We start from the raw sequence: 27,691 nt of genomic DNA on the forward strand, positions 1-27,691 counted from the left end.
CACAAGGAGATCAAATGGATGAATGGAAGGCAGTCGGCATTTTTTTGGAGGGGCAGACACAAAGCTAAAAAAAGGAGCAGCACTTTGTTTAAAAGTTCACCGACTAATGACGCGTACTTTAAACCACCATAGATTCGATTTATCTTCTTTAAATTCCCTCGGCGAGGGCATCAAAATTACACGCGGAAGCCAGGGAAACGCGTTTTCAACGAGGGACATTTAGGTTTTAAATGTGAAAAAAAACACGGCAACAGGTTACGATGTGTTGCTTTAATTGGCCTGAAGACAAGAAAGGGTAGCTGAAAAAAAGTCTTTAGTCCGTTTTTTTTGTCTTGCACGCGCTCGGGGTGATGTGGGAGCTTCACCCGTGAAGTGCAGGACAATGTGGGATCTTTTTCGAGCGGACTACTGACCTAACTTAGCAAATTAGCATCGGAGGTTGGAGCACACCGGCCGGCACGCGAACCTGCTCGCAACCGGTGTTAGCTTCCCCCATTGCAGCATTGCATCAAAACACTACCGAAAAAGAAGAACCGCATGCCCCCATGGTTCCCAGCAAGTGGACCATGAATTCTGTTCTTCACAAATCCCCTCCTCGGAGCTGGCTCGGACTCAAATTGAGACTCAGTAAGTGACTTGTTTTTTGTTTGGAAATGTAGCCATTACATTATTCATGAAGAAAGGCTTAGATGCTCTTTGTTGTTGTCTTACTGATGGAAAAAGTCACATGATTTAATCATTTCCATCGGAGACTCTTTTATACCTCGTCTCATTTGTGCTCTACACGCATAATTCCTGAGGTATGGATTATTGTAATTAGGCTTAGTTTTTTGGGGGGGAATTTACTTAAAGACGGAATTCCGTTGTCTGTCATTAACGAAAGTTACAGAAATGTTGAAATTCTGGCATGTTAAGCCTGGAAAAACATGATTTCCAAGAATGTTGATATGTTATGTACAATTATTAAATTAACTTTTTTTAAAAATTCAAAACATACAAATAAAAACTGACCCAAAACATGGTATAGAAGACCCTGTATTTTTCTTACTTTGTCAGCTATTCCTTTGAAACTTTGATGTATTTATCGCAAATAGTGGGAACCTCTGGCTCACGATACAATTGGCGATATAAGGATCATGAAAGCGATTATTTCACAATATGATGATGAACATTATCGATACACTGGTCAGGAAATCAATCAATGATATTCTTTGATACAACTGTTAAAGAACAGGCTATTTTAAAATAAAATAAAAATAGACTGTTTTTCCCCCCACTGTCAACAACTCATGACCTTCTCACATACGGAAAATATTTTGGTAAATAAATACAGCAACAGTATATCATTGCAACATTCTTTTAAACAAAATTGGTGTCTTAACATGTTGCCTGCCATTGACAACGATAGACGTCCAATTATTATCGATTGGGAGGCCCAGTCAAAATGAGTTGAATGTTTGGTGCTGTCAAAGGCAGGCAAACAGTTCACATAGACATTATTCTTGTGGGAAATATGTCGATAGCTCATTTGAACATTGCCATCATGATGTGCACATGCGCAATTATCCCGTTGCATGAAATGGAATTGTTTTAAGTTTTTTTCTATGTATTTCTGAAACCGCAAATGTCTTTTATATACAGCAATCTTCATCGTTCATAGATGAACACCCTTCGCCTGGATTAAATAGTATAATATGAATACAATATGGTCATGGTGATTCAACCAAAGTCTTACCAAACTGAGCTATTCAAGTCACCTGGGGAAACATCTTAACTTTGGAGATCGCAATATATAGCAAACTCCCAAAAAGTCACTAACCCTGCCATTCAGCGGAAGATCTAATCAGCCTCTTGAAACAATTCTAGTGCAGGTACAGGTTTGAAAGCACCTAACAAATGCAGTTGAGACATTATTATCCTCCTGGCTACCAGTAATTGAAATTTGTCCTCTGTCGAGGACATTTGTAAACCTAAATGTCTCCTACCCAGTGCATCCAATCACATTAACTCATTTTGTGCTCTATAGGGGACATTCAGAGGTTTCCAATGATACCAAATTCTTTTGCAGTATTCCAATTACGTCACATAGATTGCGCAATTACAAAATATATGTGATTGGACAACATTTTTTTTCCCGGTAATCACGAGGATCTGATGAATTTTTCGTATCACATCCACTTCTTTCTTGGCTGTAAACTATCAAATAGTATCGTATTAACACTCTTGAAAGATTCAACTGTCTGAGAAGTATATGTTACCCCAAGTTTCTCAACTTAATTTACTTATAGGCAGGGTGCTTCTGTTTTTTTTTCAGCTTTAGAAAGTCATCGAAAATGCTTTTGAAATATTGTTTGATTGGATTGGATTGGATGGATAACTTTGTTCATCCTGTATTTGGGAAATTTCATTGTGACAGCAGCAAGAAAATGCATAGTTATAAGTTAGACAGTACAGTCAAAGGTCGCAGAACAACAAAGCAAAAGCAAAAAGCACAAACTAATGTCTTCTTTTTCGTAATGAACGTGTCCTGTTTGGCTGCGTAATTAAGCAGAAAGAGGATTGATATTTGTTTATGATGCCAGAACAATTTATTTGTTCAACAGGGGGACCCCCTGTGGGCGGCTCAACTAAAATCATAATTGCCATTTGAATGTTTCAACCTTCTTACAACCCCATCTTGACTCCACGTGTTGTTGGTACTGCCTGAACTCAACGGGTTCATAGCATCAGCACAATGTTTAGGTTCAGCAGCCTTAATAGTTTGAGTCTGGAACCCTTCACTGTTCCAGGCCACTGGAGTCTTAAATTGGTTTTTAAGTCACTGGTCTAATCTGGGACCAGATGTCTCATCTGGTCTCTTTCGAGTGACCATAACACAAACGTGAGTCCCACATTTACCTATGTTAGGGATGTTTAAGACTCGGGCCTAAGTATGCACTGTTACAGTATATTTCTTTCACTTTAGTCAATAGAGTGACATTAATGTGGAACTCAACCCAGTCTTGAACGCTGTCCTGAATCATTCCAATGTGGAACACTTTGTAGTTGTATAGCGTTTTTTACAACTCGACTGTTTCAACTGTCATACAAATAGAAAAATAATTTTACCACTGTTGATATTAAAACTTAAAAAAAAAAATTAAACAGACAGATAACACTGGGCATTATAATAGTTATAAACTAAATACGGGCTTATAGCAATATGCTATGACGCTGTTGACAATGCAGTATGTATGCCCTCTGTCACACAGTGAGAAAGTGAAAGTACAGGTGGCTCTTGTCGGAGAAAGAATAATTCACAAATTATCACAGTCTGTGGTCTCCCTGAGTACTCCCAACACTGTCAGCTCTCAGTCCGGGGGCTAAGGACCTTTCAGAAGAAAATGATATTCCATGTGTGGTCAAGTTTTTTGTTTTGTTTTGTGCAAGCCTTCTCCGTCAGCCTCTATGTGTGGACAAGCACTCTAATGGACAAGAATCTGAAATGATATAATTTCCCTGATGGAGCTGGTTTGGACCACATTATTCTGAATGGACGTTAAAGCACATTAACAAAAAGTTAAAAGTCAAGAGGTTCATGTTTTCAGTCAAGCAGAAGAAAAGTGTATGTGCACCACTGCTTCCTCTTCCTTTGTTTTGCTTTATACTTGACAGTAATTTCCTTTCTCTGTTGTCTACTTCATCCTGGTCATCCAGGTCACTGACACTGTTCTTTTTTCTTTGAAGAATAACGTCACGTACATGTTTGATGCTGCAGTTAGATTGTCCATATTTCTTTATACTGAAAAGCTTATTAATGAACTTTAACCTTACTTTGTCAGTATTATTTAATCAGGGCAATGCATTGTATGATTTTAGGAATGTGTAGTTCTTATTGTGTTTGTTGTGGTGTGCATAAAACATGTTCAGACTTGTCGAATAAAATCGGCGATCCATGTTAGGTGCCTTTGCCTCCTTGTTTTAGTACAGAGCACGGTTGTAGTTGTCAATTGGTGGACAAAGAATGTTCACCTTTCGAATAGGAAGAATACAAAATCAAAAGCATTTTTTATGGGAATAAAAAAAATGTCAATGCTGTACAAACTGTTGGATCATTTGGCAACACTCACCTGGCTCATAGTAATTATTAGTAATGTGAAAAAGCTAATAATCATTTGATCATTTTATTTATTTATTTTTTATGTGCTCGACTCGTGCGCTAATGTTTAGATATCAGATTACAAGCAGCGCAAGTGTTGTGTGAGGGCTGAGCCTTGTAAAATTGCCTTTGTGACTATTCAGTATGGTGTTGCTTTAACTGTGTTCATTCGTTGATGAAGTCACCGCCATAAACACGGTCACAGTTGGAGACGCCTCCCACCCCTTTCTTGTGTCTCTTTTCCCATTATTCTTTTCTCTATAACGTGACTCTTAGTGAATGCTGAACTAAACTCCTGGGCTCCTCTTACAACCCCCCACCCCTACCCCAAATGCTCTTTAAAAACACTGTTCTGCTTTTTATGCCACATTGATTCAATGCATCTTTGTTGGCTTTCAATATCAGATCTGTTGTTTTTATTCCAAAAGGGTCCATATTTTCATTAAATCATGGCTTCTTCACAGGCAAGAAAAACATGTAGAACTGTCATGGCGTTGCCCTTTAACAAGAGACGTGGTAGGGAGATTAGATTAGATAACTTTATTCATCCCGTACTCGGGAAATTTACTGTCGCAGTAGCAAGAGGGTGAGAACACAGACACAGGAAAATACATTTTAGACATAAATAAATAGGTAATAAATAAGTAAATAATTTAGCGTGTTGCATGATATATATATATATATATATACATATATTATATATATACATATATACATACATACATATATATATATATATATATATATATATATATATATATATATATATATATATATATATATACTACATATATACATATACATACATATAGATATATACACACAAATGGAGGCCGGCTAATGCTATGGGTGATGTTCTTTTTTACATGATCATAGCTGGCTGCTAATAGGTTATTGCCAGTGCCGTTGAAGGCTTGCTGGGCTAATTATAACCTACACGTGGGCATATGTCCTAGCCCCAGTCTACATCTGTTGTCCCTCTGTCATCAGACTGGATCATGCCCTTTTAAAGTTCTTAAAATCACCAGTGTTTCACCAATTCAATTTCAAGTTGGGTCTCCTTTAAAAGAGCTGGTAATTTTATTGCAGAATAGTAAATGGTACTGATGCTAGAGTCTCTAGTGAATCAACAAACATCTTAAGGGTGGTCTTTGTGTGATTTTCCACTTCTATTAATTTTTTGATGGTGTACCTTTCAGAAAATGACTTCGTTGGATTAATGCACAGCTATCGTTGCTTAAAATTTAGGGGTTATAGCTACAATTGTTGCTTTGGCCTGAACAAAGTTGACAGATTCTTTTTTGGGGTCTTTACTTGTAGTACTGTACTTTGCTTTGTTTTTCTAATGGAGAGCTTGTGAGGGTAATTTCTGAGGTAATCTTTGCAAGAGCACCCTGCAAATGTCTTATTTGTGGAAAATGCTATACTGAAAGGGTTACCTGTTGGTGAAAGCGTGGCAATCTAATATCTCATCTGCATTACCCACAACAGCCTCTTCCCCCTCCCCCTCCATCTCCACCTCCCCACACTCCTCTTTTGTTTCTGCAGGAGGTGGAAATTGGCCCTTGTGTTGGCAGCCTAGTTCTCATGCTGCACATCTGTTTGCTTCATTAAAAGAGAAGCTTCATGCCCAAAGCTGCTTTTGATTATTACCACATGTCTGCAAAGCCCAGAGCCGCACTGCAATCTGGGCTTCTATCCTACCCTCTAATTTCTTAACCCAAATTGGACATATTGGTCGCTGCATGTGACTTTGTCCCTCCCTTTCTGCGGCCCAGCTCGACTCTGTCTCACTATTCTTTCTCTTATTTTTAGATGTGCAACAGAACTGCGTTAAAGCTAGAAGAATGCTGGGAAAACTGTTACCATGGAAAACTTGATAACCCTACCATGTGCATCCATCTATTTTCTGTGTCTATCCCAGTTGACTTTAGGTAAAAGGCAGACTTAACAGTTCTGGTGACCAATAACAAGCTGTAGAAATAGTATGCGAAGACAAGTAACTCTTCAAACTATTACTGAATTAGGTACTACAGTACTTAAATTACAACTTCTTCTGTTATGTTTTACTATGTGAAAGCATATTCTAGCAAAGAAATATAAGTTATATTTGACCCACACAGTTCAATAATGTAGTGCTGATACTAGGGCTACATTCATTCTGCAGGTTGTGATTTCAATTCAGATTATATTTATTCCTGTTCACATTACATAAACAAACGTGACTTGTAGGTGAATGGAATACGTTGGTGACGTGATATGCACGTGCAGTTAACACATCATATGTATCAGTGTTTATGAAAATTATGGTCAATTCGCCAGGTCTCAGCTGTGACACTCTTGTGGCAATTTTGAGGACTGTATGCTTGTGACTTGATAGGTTCATGTGTGGTGTCAAGAAGGAATATTTATTTGCATCTGCCGCTGCTCATTCGCCTCTGTTGTTTGTTTAGTCGAACAGTGGTGAGGTTTTCACCTGTTGATGATGTCCAGGTCAGGTGTGTACCCATTGCGTTCATACTGCTGAGACATTAACCATTTTATGTCCATATACGAATGAGCCCAGATTAGATTTGAAAAATATAATTAAAAAATGTGTCGCATACGGGCAAAGAAATCGGATTTGACCTGCAATATAAATTTAGCCAGATGTATATGCCACTACCTGTTGCTTTAACCTATTGGCATTGTCATTGTATGTGCCCCTTCATTATCATTATCATCGCTTGCCGTTCATCTGCATAATGTGGATTTTCACCCCACACAACATTCTTATTCAAAAAAATTATTGAACACATTAAACGGGCACAGACAAATTAATGCAGATTATGTCAGTGCTTTACAGTGAGTGCAAAATATAAAGAGAGTCGACTCTGTATGTAGGAGGGGTGTTTAAAAGAGATCTTTGTCCAGTTCGGTCCAAAGGCCAATGGCCCAGACTGCCCCAGCATGTTTCTCACCCCTTCATGAATACACTACTTGTCTGATGGTGTGGGCCCTAAAAGCCCCCCTATGGCCCAGACATCCTACTCATGGAGATCAGATCGCACAAGTGTTATACAGTTGGGAAAACTTTGACACAGATGAGATTCAGTCCCAGTGAGAACGCGGAATGAATCACTCAGAATTACTTTGGAAAGTCTGTCAACGTGGTGACTGCTGGACTCAACAGTGGAGCATATGAGAGTGACTTATCGCATCGTTTGATTCTGTTACTTCATCATTTGAGTCGAAAAGTTGATTTTTTTAACGAGGAACGTTTTCCAACTTCTGTCCTTGATGTGCAGAAAGAAGAATCTTGACAGCAAGTCTTGGCCGCTTTACTGCATGAGCTCATTGTACAGGTGGATATTTGGATTGGGTGTATTGGCAGGCATTTAAAGCTGTGTTTGAACTGGGAAGTTTATTATTTTGAAAGATGAGCTCATTCTTGGGAGTGCACAGGCTGGTCACCAGCTCCACACGTGCTTCACAGCTGGGTCTATTACAATTTTTTAGCAACATTTGAAAGATATCTTTTGTCATTAATGACTATAGACTTAAATTGGTTTACGTCCGACAATGTTCCTGTACTGGAAGAAACGTGGCGCCTATGAGCTAGAGACACCACCACCGTCTTTTTCACAAAAGGGAATAGAGCGCTACTTCTGGTCATCATCCCTGGACGCCATTCATGATCTGTGCGGTAAGATGAATAACTGATCCTGTACGTGTACCTTTTACAAGTGAAATTTCTGTTTTGGTTGTGGATCATTTTAGCTTGTACAAAACATCTCTAAATTCTATACTAATTTTGGTACAGTAAGTATGAAATTTATTTGCCAAACCCTTCAATTTGGCATCCAAGCGAGGTGAGCTCTGGTAGTGCCCACATTCTAGCCATTGGTAGTTTTGTGGTATACCTTCTTGTGTTTTGATGCAACAGTCACCAGTCACTGTCATCATTTCCTGGCCAATGCCCTAGCAACCAACCACTAGGAATCTGGTCCCAAGCCTGGATAAGTGGTAGACTTGCGTCAATTGGTGCATCTGGCATAAAAAATCGTGCGTCACCATTTCGTGTGGTCAGTGTTCCACAATGAGGTCAATGTTCCGAAACTTCTATGACTTTTCTCATTTAAAAAAAAATAGTTGAACGTTTGATACACAGCTGAACTTTTTGTCTCCTGTTAAACCTTTATTGAAAATGTACCATTATTGTGTGATTGTTTTGTGTGTTATGATGCCACGCTTAGAAAATGATATGACGTGATTGCCAGGTTTCGTTTAAACATCAATGTTATTTTGAAAAGCATTCCTCCTCTGTCATCGTACCACCTTCTCTCTCTCAACCATTTTTTTGCATCTCTTCTGGAAGTTGCTCAGCCACCTGGCACAAAGACAACTGCACATTAACACAAAACAAAGGAAAATTGCGTATACGCTGCCCAAGAAAACGGGTCTGCTTTGAACCACTTCTTTGTATCCTGTCTCTGCCTTTTTTATGCATGATGTGGCACAGCTTACTTTCCCCTGCATTTCCTCATTCATGGCATTAGAGAGAAGGATGTGATATCACAGGTCTGTGAAGGAATGTTCCTCAACCTCCGTCCCAGCCAGCCTAAAAGTGATGGTACTTTCCGGGCTTCTTTAAGAATGATGTTTACTGATGTGGACAAATTATTTATAGCAAACTATCTGTCAATGAAATACAACCCCCCCAATTTCCCAACATTTAATATCTTCATGTAAAACATTTTAACCTAATTTGTAGTTTTAAATTCCAAATCTATGTGGACACTTGGGGACATAGAGTATAAAGGTGGTGCAATGATATCACACCAGGCTATATGCCTTCACTCTTTTAACCAACATTTCCACTGTGCAAACCGTTGTTTTCCAAGGTTGGGAGTTGGCCTTGATCTTCAACATTTAAGATAATCACAGTGTTGCATAATAATCATTCCTCTTTTGTCCAATTACTGTACCTCGTGACACAAATACCCTTAGAGATTTGAGCTATGCACTAATCTCCTCGTGATTACTCTTGAACGGGGTGACCAAACTGTCCCAGCAGTCGGCGTCGCTGTCATCTAACTATTCTATAATGAGTGAGTCTGTCAAAAGCAACTTATTTTGCTAACATCTCTTAACCTAAAACTACACCTCCAACTCCCATTTTTGAAACAGTTTTCTCTTATTGTCATGTGGCTTTGGAGTTCAATGTGGATGAGAGCATAGTGTTTGTCGTAGAAGTGGCAATTAAGTAAATTCAGGAACATGATAGATACTTTCTACTATTCTGAACTATTTTAATACAAAGGGAAAGCAGGAGGGAGCCCTGACATTTATCCACTAATCAAAATGGCTGTCTCTCATTACATTCAGAGATGGTTACTGTAGACTCCTTTGGTATAGTTCGCAGGAGCGCACACAGACACACACTGTGCCCTCGATCCAATTGACACTAAATATTAATAATGCATAATTCAGTATTTGCTGAATACCCAATCCACCTCTAATTGTGTGTCGCATGCTAAATATGAAAATGCAAACGTATGCATGTGCAATTAGCAATCCAAATAGGAATTTCAAGTGGGAATTTTATTTTCATGCATAAACAATGTTTAATATTCTCGCGCTTGTTCTTGAATGTTGCACACATCCAATGTATTAAAATAATACATGTAGTTTGCTCTCACTTTGCAGCTAGTAGCATAGATGCGATTCTCCAGTGTCTCTTTTGTGTCTGTTCTTTGTGTATCGTCACGTGTGCATCCGTATAGCTTGTGTTCGCGTTTGGCTTTATCAGCACTGCTGAGTTGAGGGATTCTGATTCATCATAGAGAGGAAGAGAAATGGAGAGTAGGAAAGGAAATGTCAGCATGATTTGAAGGAAGTTGGGAAAATGGGGGCGCACTATAAATACAGCAAAATACAAGACTTGTGATAAATCATACATTTCAAGAGGATAATGAGCTATCTTCCATTTTGCACTTCAGACACTTAGATATGTTATGGATTACAATAACCTGCAGTCAAAGGTATATTATATTATCATGTCTTCTGAGCGTGTTATTTATAAGTAGACCTGACCTGATGCAAGTGTGTATCGATTTTATTGCCATATTTTCCGCACTGTAAGGTGTAACTGAAGGACTCAAAAGCTGGCAGTGCGTTTGTCCTTACAAACCGGTTGGTATCCTGTCTCAGTACCTACATATAGCTTTGACCTGTTCTTCCGTGGCAGCATCAAAAATCGAACAAAGCCTATGCGTTGATAAAATGAAGTTTTTAGAAAGAATGGTTGGATACCAAGTCATGTCCTAGCCTCCTGAGTCCTAAACTATTGGGACTGCCACTTGTTGCTTACCATTATTATTATTTCATTATTGTTGGTGTTTCTTTTTTTGTTTGTTGGTTTGTTTCATTTACAATGTCCTATCTGAATTGTACAGTGACAAGAAGCCATCGTCCCAGCAAGTCTACATGTTTCAGTACCCCAAAAGTGGAACTGTGTGGTCATAGTCCTTGTCTTCTAGCGGCCACAGCTGATTTGCTTTATTCACCCCAATTAGAGGAAAATAGCTCAGTGAGAGACCACCATATGCCTGAGGAAGTTCACAGTAGACAAATTGTGCCTTGTTCTCCCAGCAGGCATATAGCTGACCATGAGGTTTTAGCAATTATGGTAGTGTTTAACTATCTCACTCGCACAAGCACATTGACCCCCTAAGTGTAATTGTGGGTTCGTGGGTGGATAAAAGAGACTTTTCCCCAGCATGGCCTAAAATATCTTTGTTTCAGGAGTGACCTTTTGAAAGGGCCTGAGTTAAGACTTTGTGGTGAAACATATACCATACCTTGAGAGGGAACAGGTGACACCGACTGCGCTTTTCTTACCACTCCGTGTACAAAGTGGGCCTCATTAGACAGGCGGATAAATATGACCAAGCCTTATCATGTCTTTATCTCATGTATGTACCCACACAAGATGTAAACGTAAACAAAGCCTTTAATCTGTACTCAATACTGACTTGCAGTGTAGCTTTCAGAGGTTTATTTGACATCAGTGATTTGTTATCGTGGACCATCGAGTGAGTGCACTTTACTGAAGAAAGCGACTTGGATCTGTCTCCTTTGCTTTGTTTTTTTCCGTCTCTCATTATTCAGGTCCGTCTGAGCTCCTATTAATGCCCCCCAAGGTTGTGTTTACTCTGACTCCCTTTGCTCTCTCTGCCTTTAGATCATTCTTGCCTCCCCCTATACTTTGTTAATTTGAAACTAAGGTGATGAGTGCTTTAAGCAGTTTCACCAAGGAGTATTAATGAATGCATGTAATTAGATCAAGATAAGATTTTTTGGGGGAGGGGGTAGAAAGTTGATTAAATGTATCTGATTTTCCTTTCTTTCAGATGACAAGCCCGTCCAGGAGGAAGACTGGGTGGTATGCCAACACCCTGAGTGCTCTGATCGCCGAAGGGCCTCAAAGGTAAAAAAAAAAAAAAGAAATATCACAACCTTTTGTTGGGCATTTTACACAATGCACACGTAAAAATAATCTATAGACACTCATAAAAATCAAATATACGGTGCAATGTTTTGAAAAGGACTAGAATGAAAAGCGTGTGTGTATTGACATTAGTGAGCACGTCACAACCACAGCAGCAAAGCTGGACCACCGTGCCTTTGTTTGTTCTGTGCAAAGTGCACATTTGTCACATCACTGCTAAATAAGAAATAGTATGTCATGTTAAAAAAACTATTAATGTTTCAAAAGTTGGTATTCAAAAGCACTTAAAGCTAAGAAAAGGATGTACAAACCTTTATTTTGTGAGCCTGTTTTATAGCTATTTGTAAGGCATTGTGTTACAGTGCAGAAACAACCTTGATTTGTGAGGTCTCAAATGTTTTGTACAAAATTTATTGTTTTTATTATTCCAAATTGTTACATTTATTAAGGACTTACAAAATCATGTAATGCACTTAAAAAATCATTATTTTGTTTTAGAGTAGTTTTGTGTGTGTACGTGTGTGTGTGATTAACTACTTACTGTAATTTCAGGTTGCCGTTTGGGTAATGATACATTAGCTTGACTTAAACAAGGTGGAGGCAACGTGGGTTTAGTTCCCACTTGATCATGGTGTGAGTGTGAAAAAATGGAATTGTCCCGTATTAAGCTTACAAGTGACGCGCTTTGTCCCGTATTATTATTGAATTCGCAAAGTAGTTGTCCAATTTGTAGAAAGAACAAATACTGGTTGGGTGCTTTTTAAGAATATGCGGGCAAAGATATTCTATTGCCTCTCCTGGTTTGTGACCAATTATTACCAAGATTATTAAGCGGAAGACAGTATAGCACCATAGATGACCAAAAACTAATGAATATAAAAGAAAATTATTTGACTATTTTTCTAAACATAAAAATGATATACAATTCATATCACTATACTGTAGGTTTTCTTGTTTTTCACTAATTAGAAAACCTATTGACCAGATTTGAGGTGATATCACATTAAATTAAGAAAAGCCTAAGCCTTAAAATGGCAATTTTTAAGTGTGACCATTTGATTGGTACACTCCAGTTGAGGCTACCTGTCACCTTTTTATGACATTTACAGACAAAGCTAGTGAACTGAGACTGAAACAAGTAGCCTGCACATGAGAACCTCCCTACCCCAGTAAATTTCCCCATCAAATTTAGCAACATTAAACTTCATCTATAAGGTCAGGCTAGGGTCTAAAGCTTATGTACTTCTTTTGGGTAGTTGAAAAGGGGTGACGGGCCTCTTGTGTCTGACCACTGGACCGTTTAATGAATTAGTGCTTTGAACCTGCCAGTTTTGACAATGGGAGTCTGGCCAGAAGACGAAGGGAGACGACACGAGTGCCTGCTTGCTTGTTTTGGTTGCTCTGCATCCTCCTACTAACTCTCCACCCTGGCATCATGTGGATTTTCCCCTTTCCGCTTTTAAGTTTGAATAACCCACTCTCCGGAGCCAAAAGAAGAAAACAGATGGAGACTATAAGCAGTTGTATATAACGTTTCTCCTTAGCAACTGACGTGAGACAAAAACTTAAAACCTTCCTTCAAACAACATTGGCACATCCGTCCTGTTAAACATTTAACCAATTATAGAGTTGGCATAGGTTTCAAAAGGTTGTAATGTCATCTCTCTTCCAGCTTCAAAGTATGCGGCCTCACTCTATCGCAGTATTTTTCATAAGTATGCAAAATCAAAAAATATTCATAAAAATGTCAAAATTCGCTGTAGCCTCCTTGAAGAAGGCCCAAAGAAGAACAGCCGGCCACCCGCCGAAGAAGAAAAATGGTCGGCGGCTGGAGAAGAAGAAACGGTTGGCCTATTTACTATAATTAGAAGAATGCCATTAACGGTATGAAGGAAAAAACAATTTCAAGATGGAAAAATTTGTGGCCAAAAAAATCATCCATGATTATTACGGATTTAACCCTGAGGAGGTTCTTCACTCAGCCATAGATAAGGCCGTGAAGCTGGCTGGGCTAGGCTAGCAAGGCTTCTCAGAAACGACAGTGGAGTCATGGTCGCGGGCCACTCAACCCCCCAAACTGATGAGAATCTCGTTGAAATGATGAAATCGAGGAGTGAGGAAGAAGAGGCAGGTGGCATGTCCTTGTACAAAACCATATTTGTTCCCAAAAAAAAGAAACAGCAGTCACAACTCCCCATCACTATGTTCCTTGTGCGCCGAGGTGCAGGATCTCATTCCAGCTAAATGAGCACTTTTGTTCACCAATCAGCATTCTTAAAAATCAGTTTATTGCAGTCAGATGGTGCTTGTTTCAACCCCAAACTATGTGGTGCTGGATCAGTTGGAAAAAAATAGCATGATAAAATATTCCAGGATCAATAAAAACTATTTGTTTTAAAGGGCATATTTTATTTTGTGGGCGGCCCAGTGGTGCGAGTGGTTAGCATCACAGCTCTGCGGTCCTGGGTTCAAATCCGGGTCAGGTCCATCCGTGTGGAGTTTGCATGTTCTCCCCGGGCCTGCGTGGGTATCCTCCAGGTACTCTGGTTTCCTCCCACATTCCAAGAACATGCATGGTAGGCTGATTGGATACTTTACATTGCCCCTGGGTATGGGTGTGAGTGTGCAGGGTTGTCCGTCTCCTTATCTCCTGCGATCGGCTGGCCACCGATTCAGGGTGTCGCCCGCCTCTGGCCCGGAGTCAGCTGGTATAGGCTCCAGCACCCCCCGCGACCCTAATGAGGATAAAGCGGTTCAGAAAATGAATATTTGGGGGGAAAAACTCAAACAATCCACAACAATAATGAGGGTAAAACAGATAGAGATGAAAAATAAATTGACTATTAGTATTCAGTCTGTCAAGTGAAATTATCAGCATTGGAGGCAAAACAGAAGGGCTAAAAACCAATCTGGACAAAAGGTGAGGAAGAATAAAAATTAGGCAATCTAAAGAGTAAACCACGGAGGTGAACATGACAACGAGACAGCTTCAGGGCGCAGCTGTATAAAGGGGAGGGCCCGGTTCCACGACAAGACAAACCTAATGACTTGTCTTGTCCTGTCGAAGCCTAATGAAAGGAGGGGGAGTGGGGGAAAAGTTGAGGCCTAACAGTAAATCCAGTGGCATGACTATAGCGTAGTCATAGTAACATTGCCTCTTTGCTCTTGACGCACTCATGATTGATTGATGAGAGTACATGATCTAATAATAATTCCTGTTTTTTAAATGAAAAATGCCAAAACAAACAAACGAGTGAATTTCTGCTCTTACATCACACTCAAGTCATGAATTCAGGACAAACGTAAACAATTGTGACATTTAGGAAAATAACAACCTGGAAGTGCTTTGGAATTGCGAATCACGTCATAAAAAGTGTAAGAAAATGTTGTCGTAAGTGCAATGTTTTTACCGAGGCTCATGTACTAGTGTCGACATAAACCCTCCTATTTTTTATTATTCCTGACAAATTTCAAGCTGATCATTTAAAGTACATTTATTTAACCTTCTAATTGCTAACCTCTAGTCTTTTTCACTCAAATTAATTAAAATACATTGTTTAATTCCAGCAACTATGGAAAAAGAGTGCTCAAAACATTGAAGACAAAATAAAATTTCTCGTCTCATCTCATTTTCTGAACCGCTTTATCCTCATTAGGGTCGCGGGGGGTTGTAGCCAATCCCAGCTGTGTCCGGGCCAGAGGCGGGGGACACCCTAAAACGGTGGCCAGCCGATCGTAGGGCACAAGGAGACGGACAACCATGCACAGGGAGAACATGCAAACTCCACACAGGTGGACTGACCTGGATTTGAACCCAGGACCCCCAAGCTGAGAGGCCGACACTCTAACCCCTTGCCCCACTAGGCTGCCCCATTTAAACACCTTTAAAGTACAATAAGTATCCAAATTCTTTTAATAACATTGTTAAGCTGTTGCTAATCAGTGACTATATGCAAAATGTGCTAGGGATTTTAATGAAACAAAAATTATAACTAAAACAGTGGTAGAGTTCGTGTCGACACCAATTAAATAGTCAACCTCCTATTGGTAAATGGCGCGCACTCGAGGTAATGACGGGAAGACAGAGCTATGCCAACGCAAGTCTCCCATTGGTCGATGTAGCGTCGCTCGAAGTAGTGTCAAACAGAGATGTGCCAACGCGTCGCTCCCATTGGTCAATGTAGTGGCACTAGAGTGAGTGTTGGCGCCACTTTGATGTGCCAACGCGAGGCTTTTATTTGTGCGTTCGGGGTTCGGGTCTCTTACCAGCGGGTTCCATATTTTAGCTTAGTGGTCAGCAGATCCATATGCACCTATCAAAAGAGACATGTCTGACTTGCGAGGAATAGGTTCCCGAACCCCGAGTTAGAGGTTTGAAACTTCCTGAAAAATTGGTTTTCATTTGTGTTTTTCCACCACTATTACACATCAGAAAAAAAGAATTAGTTTTGTGTTAACCAGATACGTTCTGCTGGAATGCATGTCATATGGTAGGTGTTGTCTTTCCCTTTAACACAACTGACGCCACCTTCTCAAGAGCGTTTCAGTCAGGATTTGGGAAGCATTACAATAAATAGGGAAGAACAAGAAGAGGCCAACTGAGTGGTGCTCCAATCAAAACGTTCCTTGTATGGGCCTACTAGTTGGGGTTCAGAGACTTAAGCGTAGGCCCCAAGCCAAAAGGGGTAAAGATAACAAAGCCCCCAAAACAAGCCTACAATCATGTTTTGCTCATGTAAACTGCAGCTTAATTAAATGGATAGTCTGCATGGCTTGGCTACATAACTCACAATGTATCATTACGGCTACCTGAGTCCAGTGCGATTTCTCTCTGAAATTGGAGCCAACCAAGCAACCAGTCAACTGGCCAAGAATATGTGGAAACTTCTAGCGGTATCTCCGGGGAAATATGTGCTTTTAATCCTCTCTGTTCGCCCGTGCTTTGTCTCCCATGCCGACGTGCTCATCCTCGTTATCCTCACACTACTGCTTTCCTTTGTTTGCCCTCACATTGCACACTTCCCAGGAAGACATAGTGGAATTCAAAGCTCATGGTCGGTCAGGGGGTTAATGCCAAGGCCGTGTCACCAAGGCGAGACCCTCCTCGGCCCCCCGGTATTCATTCCTCACCCAACAATGGTATTGCCAGTTTGGTCTAATCCTTCATGGTAATTGCATTGCTGCCCTCCCCTCTTTTAAGAGTAGACTCTTCTAATTAAGACTGACAGTGGGGGATATAGATTCAACAGGTTGCTTTATTTTGAACTACTCGTGGGGGGTTTCACATTAAGAACCACCCGCTCCTTCACCCTACTTCAAACATGTAAGCCCCCCTCCTCAAACTTCGGCCTTGGGGGTGCCTTCTTGTTTTTGTGAGCTACCTAATTGCCAGGGATTTAAATGTAGTTAGCTTGGATTAGCCCAAAGAACAGAAGAAAAAAAACGATTTTACTCTGCTGCCCTTTATCTTGGAAGTCAGAATTTCAATTTGGAAATAAAAAAGATGATTTTACTTTCCTTTTCTTTTTTGATTGCCTTGTTGTTTTGGTAAGTTTGGGATTATTCCATTGTTTGCTTTTTCTTTTTTCCCCCACATTAACATACCAATCATTTTGACAATAAAATGTCAATGCCGTTTTACTGCACGTAAACTTGGTATTAATTCTATTTCCGCACTATTTCAAGTGTGCTGTTGTGAAACCAAATGGAAAAAAGGAGTATCCTAAACTGATTAGACTGCCTCATAGTGAGAAAGACTTTTGCCTCACCAAATATGATTCTTGTGCAAGACAAAGTGATAAAGCAAAAATGGAATGCCTCAAGCTATAATACCTTTAATTGTGCAATTTGGTTTTCAGATTTTCTTCCACATAACTACTACCAACATCAACATGCTCTTGTATATTTTTTTCAAGTTCTAAATTCTGTCCAAATTTTATTTGATACCATTCTGACTTTTTTGAAAACTAGAGTGACCCAATTTTTTTCTTCTAAAGGTGATATCGTTATTAACCCTTCAAGGTTGTAAATGAAACGCGAAATAAAGACGCCAACCTCTGCCCGTAAAGTTTTCCTTCTGTACTGCATCTGAAATGACAATGTAATGCGTTAAAGGACAATATGTGAGTTTTATGTGAGTCAGCTTGAATGTGTTTGACCTTGTGTGGATGTGATTGTGAGGGTGGGCGGGGCCTATGACTTTCTGTCTGTGTGTTACTGTGTGACTCCCAGACTGCTGTCATAAACAAAGTCAACACTTCCACTGTCATACTTTGTGGATCAGGAATATCATACAAGCCAGACAGTGACTGGTTCTCAGGCACAGAAGAACACATTTAAATCAGATTGGATCTCGAACTTTGACCTTCCCTACTGTGTCTTTTTGGACCTTGCCGATATTGATCAATTTTTACGAGGAAACTCTGAAAGCTTGTGTTTTTTTTCTGGGAAGTTGACATTTTCCATGGTAAGTAACTGTTGAATGTGCACATAATTTTGATCGGAACTCAAGTTTTACTTCTCATTAAGTTTCCATTAGTTCCCGGTCAAAGTAAAAGCAGGTGTGTGACATTAGAATTTACAATGCCGGCTTTTGTTTTTCCACATCTGAGTGGAACAGCACGTTGTCTGTTTTTCTTCCCAAGTGTGTATATTTCACATCTGCTTCTCATATTAACACACCAGCCTCTTTCCTGGCACACGCCAGCCTTCTTTTAAACATAGAAAAAAGTTTAAAACAAATCCTTCTCTCAAATCTGTTTCAAAGAACAGTTCTTATTCAAATCATCAGTAAGTTTTCACATTTTAATATTCTCGGGCATTGAGCACCCATTTTGTATGTTTGGATGCCCTAAAGCAATGCTTTTGAAACATAGTCAGCCATTGCTGGTACACTTGACTTTGTGCTAGCCCCACCTGCACGTGAGTGGCACTTATTTTGCTGTCATGGTTTCTATGTTCAGCATTTAGTTTTATAATGTTAGAGGAATTTTAAGTGTTTTTTGTATGACGACAACAGGGCACATTAAGTGTATCCAACATATATAAATCTTTAAACAAAAATTGCTTTTTTTAAATCAAATTTTCATGTATATTTATATATAATGGAAGAGTCGGAACTTTGTGGAACTGAAAGAAAAGCTGTGGAGGTGATATTTTTCTGAAAGATTACTGCGAGGTGCAACTGATCTGTTGCTACAGTGCGCCATCAGGCTCACTAAACCGGTGTTGCCGTACTTCCTGCTGGAAGGTTTTCCGGTTTTCTTTGGAAACAAAAATGCTTTATTTGCGTTTTAGATAATTCCCTCATCATTGGTTGTTTTCTTGACTTAATAGGCGGTGCATCAAATATTGTGAATAGTCTTCATCCACTGTGGTTAAAAAAATAGGAGAGGTTTGGAGTTTATGTTTATCATATCCAAAGGGGACACTTAAAGCATGGCGGAAGGTTCAATTCACATGTTATCATTTCAATTTTTAATAGTTGCTGCATTTAGGCGAAAAATAGTTGTTCTTTTTAATCGTATGTATGACTAAGAATAAAGAAGCAGTGAAGGCAGCTGATGTTAGGCATTTTGATGAAAATCTGGATTTATAGAATTACAGTGGTACCTCTACATACGAGCTTAATTCGTTCCGGGACTGAACTTGTATGTCGATCTTCTCGTAACTCGAACGAACATTTCCCATTGAAATGAACTAAAAACAAATTAATTCGTTCCAACCCTCTGAAAAAACACCAAAAACAGGATATTGGATTGGAAAAAATGTTTTATTTCTTCTAATTTGCCATCTATTAACAAAGTAACACATAACCAGTGGTTTAATAGTAATAAAATGTGTTTAATAGTAATAAAATGTGTTTAATAGTAATAAAATTATACGGATTTCGAAGGGGGGAACTTGTATTACGATGGAGACACTCAAAATAAGTTTAATCTAACCTTACACTATATTGGCTGTATTTGCCCCGCTTCCACCCTGCTTTCTCTATCGATGTGCTGTTTGCTTTTGTATTCCCTTCAAAATATTCCGAAAATGATGCACACAAATGTCCTCACAATAGGATAACGCACAACCACTTGCCAACAAGAAGTAATATATACTAATCCTTGTAACAGCGATCGCTTCGCCATTCACGCTGAGTGACGGGAAAAAAAACATTGAAAAACATGCAACGCTCTGCCCAGTGCTCGTAGATATCTGTTATACACGGAAAAGATGCGGCAAAAAAAGACAGTGCGCTACAATGATAAACAGCCTCTCATGTCATGGCCACCTGGCTTTCTCGCATCTCGAATTTTTTCTCGTATCTAGAACTAATTATTAGCTTGAAATTTTCCACGTATCTCGAGCATCTCGTAGGTAGAGCTGCTCGTATGCAGAGGTACCACTGTAGTTTTATCCTCTTATAGAAATATATAACATTTTTTGCTCCAATAGGCTTAAAAGGACACAATTCGGATAACACTATTGAATTGATTTGAATATTGAAATCACATTGAATATTGCACTTGATAAAATGAAAGATCCAGAAAAACAATAATAATGAAAGAAAAATGGCACACAATGGATTATTGCCATATTGACCAAAACTGGGCAAGTCGGGTCGTATCCAACCAAAACAATGGGGTTGTATTTAGGGTTTCAAGAACATGGAACAATACTTAAAAACCCTCTAATAATTGTAATGCGAGTACTGGTGATTGTGAGCTCATGTTTTGGAGTAACTTTTTTTTTTTTTACTGCTTTTTGAAATTTTTCCATTTCCCAATCTGGGAAAGTCATGATGCATCACTGAGCAGTGATCACAGTTGATGATCACAGTTGATCTCAGACAGTGACTCACAGCAACCTATTTGGACTATAAATACAAGCCCCAATTGTTGAATAATATTTTTTGGGGATATTCTAAAAATCGTTGAATTGTCAATTGTATTTTGTCATTGGATTAACACACACACAAAGATTAATCAGTCAGTTTATTGACCAACAGACTAATTGTGTCTGAACCTTTGTCATTTTATCAAGTTCCAAAGAGTATTTTATTTCTCTATTTAGATGTTTGTGATCATCATTAGTGTAATTTTTACAAATAACACCGCTTCCTTAAGAATCAAAATTATTAGTTCAATACATTTTATACCTTATACCCATCAGAAGTAAGACTACCTAGTCTCACATTAGTCACTGAATTATGCTGGCTATTTGTGTATTTTGTGTCTGTAGTGCACATGCTGAAACATGGATTCAAAGTCCACGTAACTTTCTTGTTTGACTTTTGGTCAACACGCAAGCTATGTTTATTTTTAAAATCTCAAACTTGGATTTTTTTAGGGTGAACAATCTGATTTACACTGTCCAGCCAAAACGGTCATACGCTCTAATATATGGTTGGAACCCCTTTAGCCTTAATTAAGGCAAGCATTCACTGTGGCAATGTTTTGATAAGCTTTTGCAATGTCACAACATGTATTGCCATTCATTGTTTTATTAGTTTTTCAGATAACTTTCAAGATCTTTCATTGATGATGTTAGAGTTGGACAGCTGTGACTTCCATTAGTTCAAAAAGCCTCAATTTGGGGAGGTTATAGATTGGACTCTTGGGCCATGGGAGAAGGTCAGATTTAGCCTCTTCTAGAGTTAAGGGCACATCAGGGTAACAAGTGAGGCAGATAAAAGCGATGCACCAATCATGCCTATTGCCTACTATACAAGCAGAAAGTGCAGTGTTATAATCTGGGGTTTCTACATTTGGTCAGGTCTAGATTGAGCAACTATGTGTTCTAAGAATGATGTCAGCTGAAGGTTTCCCCATCAAGGCGTTTCATATCCTGAATATTTTGTATGTAGGAGCATTCGCAAGTAGAGGTATCATTGTAAATCACTTCAGACCAGTCCTTGCCCTGTGAATTTAATGGTATATATAGTATCATCTGGGACCTGGAGTTCTCTCTTGCAGATTTTGCATCACACTTTTTCTTCAGTACTCATGCAAAATGTGCCCAGCACTAATGATTAAAGTTTTCGAAATGTAAAAATATTGACCTTTTATATTAATAACAATTTTGATGGGTGACGTAATCGTGACTAGTCGATTAACCCTAGTAGCCTAATGTAAACATTTTGTACGACTTTAGTTATGCCAAGGTGTTAGTGCAAAATTAAAGAAATTTACATTGAAGGTTTTAGTGAGCCAGTCACAATAACAGTTTTTGAAGACAATATTTTTTTCTCGGACACGACTGTGATTAATGTTAGTATTGGGTTTTATTTATTTATTTTTAATCACCATAAAAACACTTAAATGTCATGGAAAATGAGTAGTCACCTAATTCTTATCAGTTCCAAAATGCAGTATCACATACACACCCTGTTCCCTGAAAAACTGTCGTTGGCTGTATTATATATTGGATGATTGATTGATATACTATTTTCGGTAACAGGTCTAGTTATCACCAAAAGCGCTGATATTACCTGAGTGCTAAACCTACTGAAATGTTTCTTAAAAACTGTAAAATTTACAAAAATAAATATGGTGGGTGAAGAGATCATATTTTTTCTCTGTTATTTCTTCTGAAAGAAAATAGGAGTATGTCAATTATCCAGATTGTGTAGACTTCTGCAGTGTAATTTTGTACATGTAAGATAAACAGACGGATGAAGTCTCCCCCGGTCATTTTGTTTTCACCTTGAAGGATCAAATACCAAGTGCCTCTGTTTGAGTAGCTCCACATGTGCACAACCCCAATGAAGTTGTTTAATGTGAAGCAGGCGAGCAAACCTGTGGCCAGTCTTGTTGCTTAAGCGTTTCTCAGGCACACTGTATCTGCTATGCCGTGTTCAACACATGTTCGCTCTATTTATTGACAATAAATCAGACATGGGCGGGCCCTTGCTCAGCCCCCCTTGATCTTAGTAATATCCTCCTCTCACCAACTGGATCGACGTAAAACACAAATGCTTTCAAATTTAGGCTTTCCCGGTGAAAACTTCTGAAGGCTTGTCGGGTGAGGTGTTTTGTTCCCAAGAGCACAAAGCCGACTGTCTGGAAGACAAAAGAGGGGAAAGTAACATTGAGCAGATGCACCTCAAAGGCTGTTCTTGTAGACGTTGACTTCTAGTAAGTTAGTTTCCATGTGACTATTAGTGCTGATAGATATTCCACCTGGTCAAAAGGCTGAAAAGCTGAGCAATCTATATTGAATTGTTTTGATAATAAAATGGCTCATAATCGGTAACGACAGTTACATGCATTTTATTAAAGTGTTGCTGTCTCTGCAGTCAAATTAGATGGGAATGATGCATAAGGTCTCACAGGCCAATTGCTGATTTGGAGTTGGTATTGAATTTCCTTTCCTGTTTTTAAAACTTAAATGAAAGATGATGAATTGATTTTGATAAACTATTGATTTGTTTAAAAATAATCTAAGGCCTCTTACATAAAATAATTCTTTATGGCTGAATTAATTTTGACATATGACTCTTTCTCCTGTAGATTAAAAGAAAAGGAACCTAATCAACATCGGGCATTATTTAACAGTGTAATTGTTGCCTTATTGAAATAATTGCTTCAGTCTTTTTTTCCAGATCTTTCAAAAAAAGGTGCATAAAGCGTAATTAATTGTTGATTTTCTTTTCAATATTATTAAAATTATTTATTTACAAACAATTTAAATATACTACTTTGTACCTGGGTATACTTTATATTCATTCATTTATTTGTTTTCTGAAAGGCCTATCCTCACAAGGGTCTCGGGAGGTGCTGGAGCCTATCCCAGCTAACTACAGGGGTACACGGTCGATTGGTCGCCGGTCTTTTGGTCGCCCGGAAGGTTATTGATAATTACCATTTAAATCGTTGCTCAAATTCCCTAAATACAAACTGCGAATTACTATTTAGTCATACTTAATGCCCTAGTAATTATTAGGCTAAAGAAAACCTCCAAATTTCCCGGACTTTTATTGTTTTTTGTTGGAGAACTTGTTTAGACCCTGACCAAAAGACCGGCGACCAATCGACCGCACAAGAACTACAGGCACCAGCTGGGGTTCCACCCTGAATCGGTGGCTAGCCAATCACAGGGCACAATCATTCACACTCACACTTATACCTAGGGGCAATTTAGAGTGTCCAACCAGCCTACTCTGCATGTTTTTGTGATGTGGAAGGAAACCGGAGTGTACGTGTAGAAAAACTCCACACAGTGAGGACCGACCTGGGATGAAACCCACGACTCCAGAACTGTGAGGCCGATGCACTAACCACACGGCGTGGGCGGCCTAAATTTATATTCATCATATTAAATGTCGTAATATACTATACACATTGACTTAGAATGTGAGTCAAGGTTATTCATTTCCCACTCCAAAAATCATATGAGCTGTTAAAACAAAGAATATGAATAATTATACATTAAATAAATAAATAACATTAAGATGCGAACATGCAACATTGCGTCCACCCAGGTAAATTATGTGTGCATCTCTCCCCTATTTTTTATTATATTTGGTGCTCTAATTGTGCATGCAATGTTTAAAGTTTATCAGACAGAAACAAACAGTATACCCAAGTATAGTCTTTGCCACCACCCTCTGTCCCTCTTGGACTGGACAGACAAAAGCATGCACATGATGAATGCTGTTAAAAAGTGTAACCTGTGCTCTGGTAGGTTGGGACTGTATTTGTGCTTGAAAACAAAATGTCTATCACAAGCAAAACGATTTGTGATAACAGATTTTTTTGTTTTGTATATTTGAGTGGTAGTTCTGTAATTCTATTCAAACCAAATTGGAAGTTAACAGCAGGAGTTTAGAAGTGAGTACAGTAATAATTGATTATTGTGTCTTCACTTCTTGTGAATTCACTACTTCCCAATTTTTTTCTGCTATTAATTATTTAAAAAAATGTTTTTTTTAAGACCATAAAAATGTGAAAATCCACGCTGAAACTCGTAAGCGGAAGCCACTCTTGCTACTAGGACTCAGCACTGAAGAAGAAGAAAAAGTTATAATATGGGTGATCCTACTTTGCGATTTTTCGATTATTGCGCTCATGTCTGGTCTACATTAACCGCGATATTTGAGGGATTACTGTATATACAATAGAAATTTAGCCTCAGAGACGTTTTTCCTTTCAAAATCTTCAAATGTTCAATGTTAGCATTTTTGTGATATATTCTGTGTTGAGGGAGAGAATTAGGTAGCTGTGCAGTACAATAAATCGGTTTTGGACACTGATGCACTGACTAAGAGCTCATCTAGTTTCTAAATATAACATTTTCTTGTGCCAAGCCCATCTCAGTCTGGCTCTTCCTTTGTGAGCCTGACTGGAAAGGCAAGGAAGGGAGGGTGAGAAGAGGAAAGGGGTGGTTCTGGCCCGTAGTGGGTCGATCAGCTCTGTTTAATCTCTGTTGGACCGTCAGATGGTTTTGACAGAGCACATGCATCAATTAGGCACCAAGATTAGACGAGGAACTTGTTTTCAAAAGCTTCTGGAGCAAAGTTTTTCCTCTTTTTCTTCTTCCTTGTTGTTATATATTCATTGGATTCCTCGTTCTCCTCCCCACCTTTGTCCCTTCCGAGCTGTGATTATACCTGGCTAGACATTGAGAGGGAGGGCTTATTAATTAAAGAAGGTGGGGGTTGTAAGCAGCCTAGAGACTTTACGTTTAGATAGTAGTGTGTAGTGTAGATAGGAAACTGTGTCACATAAAGGCAACAGAAGCTTGGTGATGTCTTTAGCCGTTTGCCGGTGATGTCAATTGACTACTTCCTATTTGGCAGGAAGCAGTATATTTTTACCTCTTGTTTAGATGGTTCGGATTCTGAACATATTTTAGTCACACTTCTCTGTTACCTGTTTAAGTGAAGGCTTGAGTTAGCATAAAATTAGCTATAAATACAATATTTGATCTATAAATGATATACATTTTGCTACTTTATGTTACCAGACAAACAATTTACACATCACAGATGTCAAGTTTTTTTCTAATGTAAACTATCAATATGTTGGTATTGGATAAATATTATGATACTACCTTTTTATCTTTCATGACGCTTCATAATGATTTATTTCAATGTATTGCTGTACAGCCATTTTACTGCAGAGCATATTTCAAAGCACTCAATCTGCTACAGTAAAATCTTAAATGTCAGTGAGATAACACTTTTATAAAAACTTGAATATCCAGACTACACATGCACAGAATCCACACACGCGCGCACACACACAATGACAGGAAGTATACGGTTGCAGGACCTCCATTGTATCTCCCTATACATCCTCATTTACTGACGTTGTTGTGCGTGATGGAGGTGGAGGCCTAGAAGAGCCCCCCTGCTGTTTTATCATACCACCACCCCTTGAGGTGAGGGATGAGGAGAGGTCAAAGAGGTTAGTTTGTGCGGGTGTTGAATCTGTCTGGTTCGAGACAGATCTCCTTAATCCTCCAACCTTCTGTTGCTTGTTGTCTGGACTGTAAAGAAGAAGAAAAAAACTGCTCCCAACTCAGCACTGGCCTCTGGTCAGTGTTGTTGAGTAACTTCCGGTAGTGATCTTGGATTGTGAATAGATATTTTGATTTCATACCAAAATTTGGCACTAATTCATTAAGTTTGTACTGTTCTGTTTGCTTTTTATTCTGATCACTGTCTTCTGTTGGTTTGACATGATTTGTTGTATGCTTATATTTGTCATTTGCAGGTTTGCCACCACCCTGATTGCCAAGGCCCGAATAGCAACAGTCCACTTCACCTATGTGAGTCATGTGACTCGCGCTGCCACTCAGAGAAGAACAACAGTATGCACTTTGATCGGCACCCCCGATTTGACTTACAACCTCAAGGTATTATTGCATTCTTTTTTTTCTTATTATGGTATTGTTTCTCAGTTAGCAAGAATACACACAACCAATTCGCATAAATCTTTTTACAGCAGTGGACCAAGCAAATTAAAATTAAACAAGCTTTCCAATTTCCATAATTAGTCAATGTAGTTGTTCTTTTAATATTGTATTAGCTGGGATAGCTTCAGCACCCTCGCGAACATCGCGATAGGATAGGCACGCAAGGTGAATGAAAAGATGAATCATTTTTTAATTTTACAGTCAACAAATTATTTTTGCTCTCTCTCTCTCCAGCCTCCATCCTGGCTCGGAACGTATCTACTCGATCCTGCCCCCCACGTACCAGTGCCCCCTCTGACCTGGAAGAAGAGGATGAAGGGAGCAGTGACCGCGGGTTGCGTAAACTTGTTCTTCTGTGTTGTTATACTTATGTAACTTTAAAAAAAACTAATTTACATAACTGCTCCTTATTTACAGGGAAAGGAAAGCTGGGGGCATGAAGCTGGTAAAAAAGAAGCCACGGAGGAGACACACGGATGTAGGTCATGAGCCTTCTTGTGGAAGCTTCAGTGCTAACTAATACTGTCGTCTCTTTCCTTCTTCCAGGACCCCAGCAAAGAGTGCTTCAGTCTCAAATTTGACCTGAATGTGGACATCAACACAGAAATAGTGCCTGCTATGAAAAAGAAAACCTTGAGGTGAGGTGATTTTTAATATAGTGTTCCCCAACATGTTGCCGTTTTTGTGTTGATATTGTGATGTTTTTTTATTTTTATTTCTTGGCAAGTCACCACAGCCCCCTTAGACATCAAATAATTCAGTTATGTTTTTCCAAATTGCAAGAGAGGTTCTAGGTCCAGTGTTTGAGAGGAACGGCATCGAACTGTCACGTGTTGACTTGTTCCTGGATCAGTCCAACACACCACTGTCTCTTAACTTTGAGGCCTATCGATTTGGTGGACACTATCTCAAAGTCAAAGGTAAAACACGCTGCTTTGTGTCATGTCTGATTGATTGTCATTTTTGAGTATCAGCTGAAACTTTCAAGTCGAGAGTCCAAACTATCAACTTGTGTTTGTGAGCTCTGTGTGTTCAAAAGCTGCTGTCAGCCAGATGTTATTGTTTTTAACAAGCTAAAAAGAGACTTGTGACACTGGTATCAACAATGCCACTTTGTTCATAGAATGTAAGGAGGCTTTTGATTCAATGCCAAG

General features: G+C 39.0%; 1 protein-coding gene across 4 annotated transcripts in view; it reads left to right on the forward strand.

The window, feature by feature from the left end:
* Window positions 1-27,691, forward strand: part of plekhg5b (pleckstrin homology domain containing, family G (with RhoGef domain) member 5b) — a 51,718-nt gene continuing 24,027 nt past the window's right edge. Inside the window, exons 1-7 of one of the 4 annotated variants that reach the window (XM_077605309.1) lie at window positions 1-627; window positions 11,533-11,609; window positions 26,336-26,477; window positions 26,772-26,871; window positions 26,955-27,015; window positions 27,084-27,175; window positions 27,321-27,457. In XM_077605309.1, the coding sequence (XP_077461435.1) occupies window positions 546-627; window positions 11,533-11,609; window positions 26,336-26,477; window positions 26,772-26,871; window positions 26,955-27,015; window positions 27,084-27,175; window positions 27,321-27,457 (691 nt within the window). In that variant the 5' untranslated portion in view covers window positions 1-545. Of the gene's footprint in view, window positions 628-11,532; window positions 11,610-17,896; window positions 18,097-25,249; window positions 25,269-26,130; window positions 26,157-26,335; window positions 26,478-26,771; window positions 26,872-26,954; window positions 27,016-27,083; window positions 27,176-27,320; window positions 27,458-27,691 lie in introns of those variants that run through there. The other 3 variants (XM_077605318.1, XM_077605336.1, XM_077605325.1) reach the window with 3 other exon arrangements.

The sequence above is a fragment of the Stigmatopora argus genome, chromosome 1 (genome assembly GCF_051989625.1).
Source record: "Stigmatopora argus isolate UIUO_Sarg chromosome 1, RoL_Sarg_1.0, whole genome shotgun sequence".
Taxonomy (NCBI): domain Eukaryota; kingdom Metazoa; phylum Chordata; class Actinopteri; order Syngnathiformes; family Syngnathidae; genus Stigmatopora; species Stigmatopora argus.